Here is a 13,809-nt window from a genome sequence, read left to right as displayed (position 1 = left end):
TTATGGTATCATTTTAATTTTTGGGTGAACTATCCCTTTAATTTCTTTTAAAAAAAATCGAACTGTCCCAAATTTTTGATGTGTAGAGGAGACTAACCGTAACTATTACTAAAAACACCAATAGCAGCTTCATACATAGACATAATGAGAATCCAGAATTACGTCAGTGACCACAACAAAGCTTTAACTGCTGAGAATCATACACTGTTCTCAGAACTGGGTTATTTCCAGTACTATGTCTCAGGTGCACTTTAAAGGAAATAATAAGAAAAGAAAAGAAAAAGAAAAAGACACCATAACTGACAGCACCTGGTTGAACAAAAGACACATGCAGCAGTTAGAGGAAGTTTGTTAAGGGTTGTTTATTTGTCATTACTCGTCAAATAAGTCCAGACAAGTCTATAGTGATGTTTTGTCACACTCCAGGATTCTTGTTTCAAAGAACATGCCATTTCTGTATGTGGACTCTGTATCATTGTCATTTAATGTGCTCTCTGTCGTGTGGAAAGGCTCTGGCAGTTGTAGCGTCTGTCCTCTGTAACTAGGATTCGGATAGCAACAGGATTTCATAGAGCTCAAGTCAGTAACTTCATCCTCCTCGTCTACCTCGTCTTCCTCCTCAAAGACGACAAGGCCAAAGCCTTGCAGTAAAGTGCTCTGTTCAGGAATCACGTTTTCACTGGGTTTGCTGAGATCTTGACGCTGCAAGAGAACAAATTCATGCACTTCCTCCGTCTGTCTCAGGTCCTGCAACACAAACATTTTCTCATTTAGAATAACATGCTCTGATGAATCATGCACATTAAGATCAATTTAATTGCAAATATACCCTCCATTTATTTTGCTTCACTTTTCATTAGTAGGCCAACTCTATAGTTTATGTCAATCAGTTCTGTGAGAGGATTTTGCAAAATAGCTTTTCTCGGTCTGATAGTTGCTTTTGAGGTACGTCACTGCAAATGCGCTGATGTGACGCTGGTGGTTGATATTTTTACCTCACCACAGTTTTTTTTTGTTTTTTTTTGCTAACTGTGATGGAAGATTTAGAATGTGGGTCATTATAATGTGTAGCATAATTAATCATGCCCTTTTTAAATATTGAGGTTGTTTCATTGGAAATAGGTTTAAATTCTTCAGCAGTTTGTGTTGCTAACCTGATCTTGCGGACATGTGAATTCTGATGTATCAATCACAGGACTGGGTACTTTAGGTATCAACTTACTCCTAAATCTGCAAAGCAAAAAGACAGTTAAAGAAATGTTTTAGTTAAATACATTTACATATAGCAGATGGTGCAAGTCTCTCTCTCTCTCTCTCTCTCTCTCTCTCTCTCTCTCTCTCTCTCTCTCTCTCTCTCTCACATACATATACAGTATATATATATAGTATATATATACAGTATATATAGAGTATATATATATATATATATATATATATATATATATATATATATATATATATATATATATATATACTGTATATATATATATATATATATAATGTTTTTTTAAATGTGTAATATATGTAAAACAACACAAGATTAAAGTTGTAATATTTTGAGAATAAAGTCAAAATTACAAGAATAAAGTTGTAGAATTATGTAGTAATATTTTGAGAATAAAGCCAAAATAATGACCAAGATGAGATTAAAGTTGTATGTTTTGTGAAAATTTTCACAAATGTTTTGTGTTTTGTGAGTCAAAATAACCAGGACAAAGTCATTGAATTATGAGAATAAAGTTGTGATATTTGTGAAAATGAGAATAAAGTCAGCAGTATAAGATTAAAGTTGTAATATTTTGAGAATCAAGTGAAAATTAAGAGAGTAAAGTCGCAGAAATGCAAGATAAAAGTCGTAATATGTTAAGAGTAAAGTCAAATTGATGACCAACCATAGATTAAAGTTGTAATATTTTGTAAATAAAGTCAAAATGACCAAAACAGTCACTGAATTATGAGAATATATGATATTTTAAGAATAAAGTGAAAATGAGAATAAAGTCAGCAGTCTAAGATTAAAGTTGTAATATTTTGAGAATAAAGTGAAAATGAGAATAAAGTCGCAGAAATGCAAGATAAAAGTCATAATATTTTATGAATAGTCAAATTGATGACCAACACAAGATTAAAGTTGTAATATTTTGTAAATAAAGTCAAAATGACCAAACCAGTCACTGAATTGTGAGAATAAAGTCGTAAGAGAATAAAGTGAAAATGACGACAATAAAGTCAAGATAAGTCGCAATACGAGATAAGTCGTAATATTTTGAGAATAAAGTCAAACTTACCTAAACAAAGTCATAGTATTACAAGATTAAATTTGCAATATTTTCAGAATAAAGTCAAAATTATGACAAAGTATTCCTTAAAATTACAAGAATGAAGTAGTAGCAAAACGAGATTAAAGTTTCAATATTTTGAGAATAAAGTCAAAATTACGAGACATTTCAAGAATTGGGCCATAACAATAAAGTTCAATGTGATAAAAAAAAAAAAAACAAGATTCAATGTAATTAAAAAAAGTAAATAAATAACAGTGTTCCTGAAACCATGGCCTTCTTTAGCTCTGTGCTCTACCAATAAAGCTACAGGTTATGTACAATATAACAATTTACTCCGCTTCGCGTCTTGCCTAACAACGCCCTTCAGCCGTTACTTATTCACAATACAGCACAGCCTCTCGTACCTTATTGCTTACATAACATATCTTGGTGATCAGTAAGTTCATCTGTGATAATCTCACCTCTTGACAGCAACAGAGCAGATTATAGTACACAAGAGGACAACCCCCAAGACGATCAGGATGGTCTTCTCCTGCCATGATAAACCTGAATGACAGGGCAGAACACATTTGCTGTTGGCAGGAATATTCTCACACTTCATTGTGTTTACTTCACACAAGAGCAGATAAAGGTGTCAGTTCTGCATAATCATTTCTCATTCTGAAATGACTTTTTTAGTACCTATTTCTTCTGAGTGTGTTTCAAAGTTCACCGTTGAGTTCGGCCCTTTACCAACCATTGTTTCTCCGGCTATAGAAACGGTGTAAGAGGCCCCTGGGTGGAGGTTCTTGATCTTGAAGCTGGTTTCATTTGCTTGGACTTCATGGAGTGCTGAAGCAAGAGGAACGGCGTTATAAACAATTTGTTTATAATAGATTATTTTGTTGACTATACCAGTAAAAAACTTGTATCTGCAGTTGTGACATAAAGGTTTCATAGCAAATAGATGATCAGTAAAACTACAAACTTTCGCCTTACTCGTGTTTCCCTGTCCTGAAATCCAAATGAGATAATGCAGTAGAAATCCTCGCTGCTTCGCCACAGGAATGGAAAGCCAACTCACCACAGCTGATTCATGTGTCACATTAGAAATGTTCACATTCCCTGGACCTTCAATAGGTGCTGAAACAAATGCAAACATTCCATTGTGAAAACTAGAGATCATTCTGGATTATATCTTACATTGTGGTCTTCGTGTTTCAATAACCTAAACAGATTAAACAAGGGATGCATGACATACGAGTACCATATCGGTTATTTACAGAGCCACGGCCTAAAGGGATATGGTGATGAAAAAATATAAGATGGGAGGTACAATTATTTCTCAATTTGTGAACGCAAAAGCATTGAAATATAATTTTCCTTCTTATCTCATAATTTTTCCATCACCATGTCCCTTTGGGGCAGAGTTCCTCAAATCTGGTCCTGGAGGGCCACTGCCCTGCAGAGTTTAGTTCTAACCCTAATCAAACACACCTGAACAAGCTAGTCAAGGTCTTCAGAGTTACTAGAAAATTGCAGGTAAGTGAGAACGATCATGGTTTGAGCTAAACTCTGCAGGACAGAAAATCCAGGGCTGGATTTGAGGAACCCTGCTTTAGGGGCACCGTAGTTATTGGCCAACACATCGTCCAATATAGGATATTTACTAGTGCAATTAACCATAATTTTACATTTAGCGGTCATCTAACGCATACTTAAAGGGCACCTATTATGCCCTTTTTTACAAGATGCCCCCAGAATGTGTCTGTGAAGTTTCAGCTCAAAATACCCTATAGATTCATGCTGTAAATGCCCATTTTTGAGTGGAAGAAAAAACTTGTTGTTTACAAGGATGTGTCTTTAAATGCAAATGAGCTGCTGCTTTCCAGAAGAGGGCGGAGCCACTACAGCTTGTGCCTCTGATACTCTGCCAAAAACAACATCTGCTTGGTTTTGATTATCATCTCTATCGCGGACACTCTCACATGACATTGCAGTTCTTCATCATCATGAAAGTTTATTATCTGCATGCATTTTAAAGCAAAATCAGTCTAAATTTCTGATATACGTATATTCTGAGCACACACATCAGAAGCATGCGCACAGAAAGCTGGATGTCAGATGGAGCATTATGCGAGTATTAATCTAAGTTCTTTTTCAAAAACACACTTAAACACAGTCGGTTACGTCTATGAATGTAAACAGCAAGTAAAGAAATCGCATGTATATATTAGATCTGTGTATTAAAGTGAAAGCAGGGTAATATACAGTACCTACTGCTATATATGCTGTTAATATGAATCAAACGACAAACAAAAAAACCTAAAAATCACTTACTTTTCTTGATTGAATAACTTTAGTATCTTTAATAAGAACATATTTCTAACTTGAATGCTGCTGTTAAAGGGTTAGTTCACCCCAAAAAATGTATTTGGTCACTAATTACTCACCCTCATGTCGTTCTAAATCCGTAAGACCTTCTTTCATCTTCGAAACACAAATGAAGATATTTTTGATGAAATCTGAGAGCTTTCTGTCCCTCCATTGACAGCAACGTCATTGAAACTTTCAAGGCCCAGAAAGGTGGTAAAGACATAGTTAAAATAGTCCATGTGACTACAGTAGTTCAACCTTAATGTTATGAAGCGATGAGAATACTTTTTTTTTGGAACGACATAAGGGTGAGTAATTAATGACAGAATTTACATTTTTGGTTGAACTAACCCTTTAAATGCTCTGAGGAGATAAACATGTCAGACTGTGTACAGCTCACTCAGGGAGGGGCTATGCTAATAGGGCAGAGTCTGTCAGCAGTTGTGGGCGGGGCCTAAACATTTGTAAAATCACAAAAGCTACAATCTGCAAAAAGCTTGTTCTGAAACACTGCTTATGATTTATGGGGATTAAAAAAGGAGGAGTGGGTGGATATTTACCATTATAGGGTGGTTGTGTACACACACTGCAGACACACATTTATGTTCAAACACCATGTAAAAGTGAATTTTGCATAATACAGTAGGTCCCCTTTAAAGATAATCTTTAAAAACACTAATAATTTAACAACACACTGTTAAATTTTATCAAATCTCACAATACTGTACATATAATGATTTACTTGATTTATTTATTTCAAGAATGTATTTAGACAAAATTGTACGAAATTTTAATATCGACCATTTTGGTCATAACAAAAAGTTATCAGCTTATCGATAACGGACAGAATCTTATCGCCACATTCTTAGTCTGAACGTACCTCCCTGTTCTGAGTAAAAAGGACACATATCAACAGTTTGAAGATGTTTCTTTCTCCTGGTGTGAAGAAAGTAATAATGACGTACAAACTTCTCCACCCCTGTAATTAAAACCAGAGACACGAATTAGCATACGCAGCACATGTTAATATGACACATGAACATAGTGCTCTACATTGGAAGAATGATTTATCTCTACCTTTTTCAATATCCTTGAACGATTTTTTGCCTGAGCTGTTTACTCTACTTGTTCGGGTCTCACCGTTTTCCAGCTTGTACCATTCTAAGCAGGTTTTATAATCCTGTGTGATATTAGAGGGCTTGTCACAATCTGAAAATAAAAGTTTCCATTGTACAGTTTTTTGTTTTTGTTTTTCAAATTTTTGTTACATGAGTAATTTATGACTTAACACTTTAGGACCCCCTTCACCAAAAGAAACACACACTTTTCACTTGTTTCCTGCTGTAAGCGCACACACTCGGATATTCATTCACATACAGTACATGAAAACCCAAGCTAACACACTCACAGTTCACACTTGCAGCACACTTACTGCTCAGATGTTTCACAGCGGGAATGATGATCTTCAGTGGAGGTGAACTTCCAACCGTGTTATTTGCAATAATGGAAATCCTGGCCTCTGAATATGTTATTGAGGTTTTATAGGTTCGATCCAAAGTTAGCTTTTCCATTCTCTTGGAGTTTTTACAAGCCCAAACACTGACGCTCAGATTGTACCGTACACCCCCAACAGACTCTTCAGCAGATGGTTCCTAAAGAAAATCACATTGGGGCATCATTCAAATCAAATTTCATTCATCTTACACCAACAAACAGAAACATTTCTGATGTCCTTTGTTCTTCTTATACTTACATCCCAGGTGAGCTTAATATGCCTGGTCCCATTCGTCCATTCTTCTACAAGCTGGTGTACAAGAGGTTGGCTGATTTCTGCAGAGAGGTGTTACATTTGTTAACCAAATATTTTCAGATGCTTTCACTTATTAAAAACTTCTTATTTGCACTGTATTGGCAGATACAGCTGAAATCGAACCTAAGGGAACATCCACCACTGGGCTCCAGTCACTCCAGAGAGTTTGTAGTGAGTCTTTACATAGATGTGGCTGCAGTTTGGCCTGCCGTCTCAGTTGGATCTGGTAGATCGTCTGTTTCTGTAGATGTAGCTTGTAGGAATCTAAAGACATTCATCTCAGTCAGTTTTTATGTTTTGGACATGTATAATTTAAAGGGGTCATACATAATCATATTTTTTTCCACACCAAAAACAATGTATTTAGTTTAACTAAAAGTAATTTAGCTTTTCATTCCTAATTTCCAACATTTATATGACATTTAGAACCGTTGTTTGTTGCTGTACCTTTAAGAATCCATGTAAATACAGTCAATGTATTTGTCAAATTGTTAAAGACTCAAAGGATCAGAGACAGAGACTGCATAAAAACTGACCTCTGAAAGGATTTGCAGAGCAGTAGGTGCTATCCACGTTTGACAAATGTTCTCACATTTTACTGTTAAACTTTTTATTCTGTTAAACGTTTTTCATGAGCGTTCAGGATATACAGCAGTGCATGATCTAATGTATTCCCTAATCCAATACACTTGACCAGTTGAATTATAAGTTCTACTAATAGAGAAGCTGTAAGTTTAACTGCTTCAAGAACAGCAATGTTACTACCTCGTAACTGAGAAATGTCATGTAGCTTTTCAGTTGAAAAAAATTCTATTTGATAAAGTCTCAGGGCAGTGCTGACATGTTTCTATGCATGTGTATGTTTCTGTGTGTGTGCGCGTGTCTGTACTGTATGTGTGTGTGTGTGTTTTTATGGGAGAGAGGGAGAAAGAACATGCTATCCATAGATAATTAAGCGTAATGTCGTATAGTGAAAACATGGGCATTTTTTTTTTTATCATATTGTTTGCTATATCTCTTTGCTTGGTCAATGTCTTTATGGGTTTTGGTTCTTTTGCTGCTGTAGGCTGTAAGGACCTTTGAAATAACTTAACTCAGCGAAGTCATATGGAGTTGTAATGCGGTCAAGGCCTGTATGGAACTACTTTAGCTGTGTGGTTACTGGAAAATAATTGCACACCATAGAATGTTCATCAACCAATTAGAATCAAACATTCAACAGTAACAACTGTCATAACACAGAAGGATGCAACACAGGTAATATCCAAATAACAAGTTTTTGTTTTTGGCAGACATTTGCAGGTTTAGCAGACAATTGAAGCAGGTGAGAAACTGAGAAATTGGTAGTTGTAGAAGGAATGGCAGTGGATAAAAGTCTTATCTTTTGCAGATGCAGAGTGTTGGAGATGGTGGACCGGATGGCTGAAGCGGAAGGCAGACAACTGAAGACTAAAGGGTGAATCGTACAGGGAAATGGTTCAGGCTTGAACGACGAGACCAGACAGAGTGAACTGGGGTTTGACTGCTTAAATTAGTGATGCACTGATCATGATTTTTCATAGCCGATTCCGATACCGTTTTTTTACAAGCATACTGGCCGATTCCAATAAGAATTTTCTTTAAGCAACAAACAAGAAAGACTATAAGTATACATAAACCAGATGTTTATTTAGTATTTAACAGGCCAAACTGGCTTTTGGCTGTTAAAAAAACAATAACTGAACCATCTGAAATTAACAGCAGTAACTGCGCAGTAAGCACATTCAGTACAAACATAGATGGTACTGACATTTAGCATCAGCATTTAGCTTTTGTTTTTGGGTTGATTTTGGGTTGAATTGGGTTGAACTTGAAACTACATAAAACTGGCCTTCATGTTAGTCTGTTTCGTTTCTCATCCAACACGTGAGAAGCTGAGCTGAACAAACATTCTCTGTCTACACTAGTGCAGGGTGCGGACAGGTACAGGAGTTTGACAGTACACTAACGGCTGTACGCTTCTTGGTATCTGTGCCTCAGACAGGCACCTCTGCATTTCCAGTACAATGCTTCCACACAAATTACATTTTGTATCCAAAGTAATCTGTGCTACTTCCGGAAAAATCAGCCGGAAAAATATAAGAAACCGGTTCCGATTTACTGCCGGTCAATCGGTGCATCCCTAGCTTAAATGCGGTGCCGGCAGGATGGGTAGCTCAGGGGGCCACGAAGGATTGGCCTCCGTGGCTCGGTCACGATGGCTGGAGATGTATGGCAACCATCCCCCCAAAAAAAATTCTTGGGAGGAGCTATAGACTCTGAACTGTAGAGGATTCAGGAGCGGGTCTCTGGTCGGGAGCTGGGGCCATCACTGGACTCTGGTCGGGGGCTGGAGCCAGCGTCTGGAGCCACACACACACACACAAAATGGCTGTGGCCATAATTGTCAGCGCTGCATTCTCACGAGCTGACTCTAGGGCTGAAACGGGCTCTGGAATTTCCCTCACAGGAACAGACTGGTGAATTTCTCTCACTGGAACAGACTAGTTAATCTTCCTCACGGGAACAGACTAGTGAGTTTCTCTCACTGGAACAGACTGGGAAATTTCTCACAAGAACAGACTCGGGAACTTCTCTCACAGGAACAGACTCATGGCTGGAGCGGGTTCTGGGGCTGGAGTGGCTGAGATGGTCCCGATGTTAAGGGATGTGGAGGATTTGGTTGCAGGCTTGGGGTGAGTTGGAGTGCCCAAATGCTTTCGGGATGTTACTGGATGAGGGTTGTAATTCTCTTGAACTTCTTCCACCGAGAAATCAGAACCATTTTGCCAAAGGATGAAATTAATGGAATCGACTAATAGTAAATCACAATGACCAGGAGACAGGAACCGAATTACCTCATCATCCAGTCCCATCTGAAAGCAGGCATTGAGGGTAGTGTTGCTCCAACTCACCAGATAGAAGGAGTCTAAAAACTCCTCCACATACCACTCTAGAGGACAACCATCTTGACAGAGAGAGAGGAGATTATCTTCAGCAATTTTGTTTGTCTTTGTGGTCTGGTCTTATGTCATGACACAGAAGGATGCATGTCCAAATAACAAGTTTATTTGCAGGTTTGGCAGACAATTGAAGTAAGCAGGTGAGAAATGGGTAGTTGAAGAAGGAATGGCAGTGGATAATAGTCTTATCTGTTGCAGAGTGGTGGAGATGGTGAACCGGATGGCTGAAGCTGAAGACGGCATTTGTCATACAGGTGGGTAGTCAGGTAAGTAGTTCCAGTTTGAACAACAAGACCAGACAGAGTGAACTGGGGTTTGACTGGTTAAATGGAGTGGAGCTGATGAGGGTAAATGATCGAGGTGTGGATGATTGAAGTGTGTGCAGGTGTGAGTCAGGAGAGATTATGGGTGGATGGTAGTGTGGAGGTGACCGGAAATGGGGAAGTGACTGGACTGGTGACTGAGGATTGTGACAACAACATTTAAAACTTGAGTTCTGAAAATTACAGAATGTTTTCAGAGTACACTGAATTATTTTATTTAAAATTTGATTCTAATTTAATTTCTCGTGACATGTCCCCTTTTAACCCTTTAAACCTTTGTTATTTTTTGAACATTGCATTTAAAAAAAAAATGTGTGTGTGTGTGTGTCATTTAAATACAAGGACAAATCAATATATCATTCAGACAACATTATTTCTGCACTTTATAAACAGAGTAGGGAGTCTAACCTTGGATAGGGCTGTCCTCAGTTTCAAATGTCGCCTATAATTGCAGAACACATCATGTTAACAAAATAACAGATTCACTTCAGGATATGAAAATATCAGATTTTCTGAAATGTCTTACATTCTGCCATTCAGAGCCTCTCTCCCTCCATCTGATCTCGTAGGTAACACTTTTGTTATCCTTTGGTTTGTCCAGTTCGAGAGACAGGGTTCCAGCTGACCTGTTCATTCTGGTAATTTGAGGTGCACTGTATTTGACTGTTGACAACATGAGAGTGAAACGTTAGGGGCGACATGCCATGCAAAATGTTATGCTGATAATATAATTAAATATTTACTATTAAATGTATAATAATTTAACTAATAATTAAAATAATTTATTAATTAATTATAATAATAATATACCATATTACCATATCATATACCAATTTATTAGAAACATGCAACTACTTTAAGATCCCACCATATAAACTGTAAGAAAATAGCAGTTTGAATAGATCTCTTAGACTGGTTCTTACCCAAGCATTCAAAGATGACTGAGATTTTGCTAGAATTACAGGTGAGATTGCCCACTTGTGTTTGCACCCATATGTCCATCTTTCTTTTTGTGTTTCCTAGTTCCTCCAAGATAATATATTTCTCTGAATGATTGCCAGAGTTCGCACACATAATAAAACTTTTCTTTTCACTGTCCCTGTGCACACCAGAAATTGAGAGTTAGATTCATGCAGACTGACATACATAATCAAGCCTCTGTATCTGTTATTTAGTATAGTATAGCAATAATAGACACATTGTGGCAACTCAATTTAATCTGTTCATCATATAAAGCAATTGAGTCTCTTCAGAAAATTGGATTCATAGTTAGTTCGTTTTATAATCTCTTTATGAACTTTTTCAAGCGACAAATCGGTAATTATGCAGACTGTCAATGGAGGGTCAGAAATCTCTCAGATTTAATTTGAAATATCTTTATTTGTGTTTTGAAGATGACCAAAAGTCTTACGGGTTTGGAACGACTTGAGGGTGAGTACTTGATGGACATTTTTTTCAGTTTTGGGTGAACTAACCCTTTAACTTTCAAAAATAATCTCCCCCTAAGAAATATTCCTGGAGTATAAAGTTTGACAACTAGCCCCGTCCGATCTCCCAAGTACCGATTTGTTTCACAATATGTGCCACATTCTTTAACTCTGAGGTTTACAATGTTTCATAACTATATAGACAATGAGATTTGTTCATGTTACTTTTTAATGTTGGTTGAACTTACCTTATAAAAAGAGTGTGTGTCTGATTCTCCTGAGGGTTTCTCTTATCCCATTTACACATAAAGTCCTCTTCTGGCAAAGTTGAATTTTTGTAACACGATGGACTAGTTGTAGGTATACATCCTGCTGCTTAAAAACATATACATCATGGAAAAACAAAATCTGTAAGTTTGACTGTTGTAACTCACCTGATCCCAGCAAATACGTTTCTTAAATAAGTTTATTATGTTCATTAAGGCTGCATTTATTTGATCACAAATACAGTAAAAACAGTAATATTGTGAAACACTATTACAATTGAAACACATTGTTTTCTATTTTAATTTTGTTTTCTATTTTGATTTTAAAAATGTAATTTAATCGTGTGCAGCAAAGATGAATTTCCATCATCATTTCTTTAGTCACATGATCACATGATCCTTCAGAAATTCTAAAATGCTGATTTGGTGCTCAAGAAACATTTATATTATTATCAGTGTTGAAAACAGTTTTCGCTGCCTAACATTTTTGTGAAAACCATGATACACTGTATTTAAAAGTTTGGGGTAAATATATATATTTTTTTAAAGGAAGTAAAAATGAGTCAACAATACATTAAATCGATCATAAGTGAGAGTGAAGACTTTTACAATGTTACAAAAGATTTTTATTTCAACATTTATTTATGTTCTTTTAAATTTTCTAATCATCAAATAATCCCGAAAAATAAAATCACGGTTTTCACATAAATATTAAGCAGCAAAAACCCCTTTTTAACATTGATAATAATAAACATTATTAATACAATCACCAATCACAATTGACAGTAACTGAGCATCAAATCAGCATATTAAAATGATTTCTGAAGGATCATGTGACACTTGAGTAATGATGCTGAAAATTCAGTTTTGCCATCACAGGAATAAAATACATTTTTAAATATATTCAAATAGAAAACGTTATTTGAAATTGTAATAATATTTCACAATATTGTTTTTAAAAACTACTGTTTTTACTGTATATGTTTGATGAAATGCAGGCTTGGTGAGAGCAAGAGACACAGAGTCCTCTTGAAATTGTAATTATCGCAAACATTTGACTACACACAAAGTATTTGGCTTTTTAAAATCAGATTGATGTTATAGTAAACACCTAAAAGAGCAGTTCCTTGAATTTGTTTACATCCTGTGGTTTTATAGTTGTTTAATGGTGGTTTAGGCAAATGGTGACTGGGTCACAGCTCTGATAAAATCTACACACCATCACAATCTTCTGAAATCTACATTGCTACTACTACCATAAAGTCTATCAAGCTGATCTCAATATCATCTTCCTCTGTCTGCGGTGTTGTGTATGTGCCGTTCGCGCTGATAGCATCAGCAAACATACCTTCAGTCAGACTGACAGAAACAACAAGCAACAGCACAGCCACTCTCATCCCCATTGCTTCTCGTGTTCGGAAAGGTCCTCACTCATAAGACATGGCGAATACACAGGCAGTTCAAGACGATCTTTCACATTAATAATCGTTGGGTTGGAAGTCATCTGGACTAGACACATGAGGGGTTAGTCTGATATGTATGAACTACTCATGTGTCTTTCTGGGGCAGAATGAGGTGCAAACTACTGCATCACCACAAACCACAACACGAGATCAGCAGGGGAAGCTCATCTCACTTCATGAGAAATAGCAGCTTTGGTTGCATGCTACACCCCTGTTTTTTACCTTCACTTTCAAACATGAACATGCGAGATGGAGATGCTACATGGGTTCTATTTACAAATTAAATCATAAACCTAATTGTACAAACCTATTGAGATCGCTTTCCAACAAAATCATCATTAACCCGACGTGGGTGGCTTTTAGTAATGTGCTTTAGAGTAATCAGGATTTGACTCCTGAAACTGACTCCATTTTTACATCCTCATTTCATATGTAGCGCACTACATTTTCCTTAACACACACTTCCTTGAGAACTTTTCATGAACTTAGAATTTAAATACTTAAAAACAATGTGAATACTTTACACTTGAGTCAGACAATGACAAAAAAAATCCACTTTCACTCATTCATCACAGCAATGAAACTTTTAATGATCCATCATGCCAACTATTAAACCTCTTAAATGTTTTGTTATGCTGGTTTCTGTCAAGTGATTAGTGCAATTTAGTTTCACTTCTTTATAGGTGTGTTTGTGGGTGAGATGAATAGGAAGGCTTCAATAACCGCACTCTATATGCGGCCAGTATTACAAAGATATTAATTGCTTCCTTAGGATATTAATAGTAACTGTGTAGCTAAGCAGTGGTGGTACATTGAGTGTTCGTCTAAGAAAACTTTCCAACTTCACTAACGTTCTTTTAGAACTCATGCAAATTTAGATTGAAAGTAGATCACAAAAACAT

At 36.5% G+C, this 13,809-nt stretch overlaps 1 protein-coding gene across 2 annotated transcripts; it reads right to left on the bottom strand.

The window, feature by feature from the left end:
* Positions 1 to 298: 298 nt before the first annotated feature.
* Positions 299 to 12,998, bottom strand: il12rb1 (interleukin 12 receptor subunit beta 1). 2 transcript variants are annotated; one of them, XM_084100520.1, is made up of 15 exons: positions 12,793 to 12,990; positions 11,427 to 11,550; positions 10,675 to 10,850; positions 10,278 to 10,414; positions 10,160 to 10,193; positions 6,571 to 6,711; positions 6,391 to 6,467; positions 6,070 to 6,289; positions 5,715 to 5,846; positions 5,518 to 5,616; positions 3,261 to 3,404; positions 2,964 to 3,113; positions 2,744 to 2,828; positions 1,155 to 1,230; positions 299 to 747 (listed from the first exon to the last, which is right to left on the bottom strand). In XM_084100520.1, exons 1-15 carry the CDS (start codon positions 12,845 to 12,847, stop codon positions 400 to 402), a joined length of 1,998 nt encoding a protein of 665 aa, XP_083956646.1. In that variant the 5' UTR covers positions 12,848 to 12,990; the 3' UTR covers positions 299 to 399. The 2 variants fall into 2 exon arrangements, with proteins under 2 accessions (XP_083956646.1, XP_083956645.1); XM_084100519.1 differs by having other exon boundaries at positions 300 to 747; positions 11,427 to 11,553; positions 12,793 to 12,998.
* Positions 12,999 to 13,809: the final 811 nt, after the last annotated feature.

Source organism: Abramis brama (assembly GCF_963993115.1).
Source record: "Abramis brama genome assembly, chromosome: 23".
Lineage (NCBI taxonomy): Eukaryota > Metazoa > Chordata > Actinopteri > Cypriniformes > Leuciscidae > Abramis > Abramis brama.
This window is presented reverse-complemented; position numbering and strand designations above follow the sequence as displayed.

Coding starts and splice junctions, on each gene's coding strand:
- il12rb1 (XM_084100519.1), bottom strand. CDS start 12,847: ATGGGGATGAGAGTGGCTGTGCTGTTGCTTGTTGTTTCTGTCAGTCTG. Junction 5,847..6,069: donor CGCTGTGAAACATCTGAGCA/GTAAGTGTGCTG, acceptor TTTTATTTTCAG/ATTGTGACAAGCCCTCTAAT. Junction 5,617..5,714: donor GTTCAAGGATATTGAAAAAG/GTAGAGATAAAT, acceptor TTTTAATTACAG/GGGTGGAGAAGTTTGTACGT.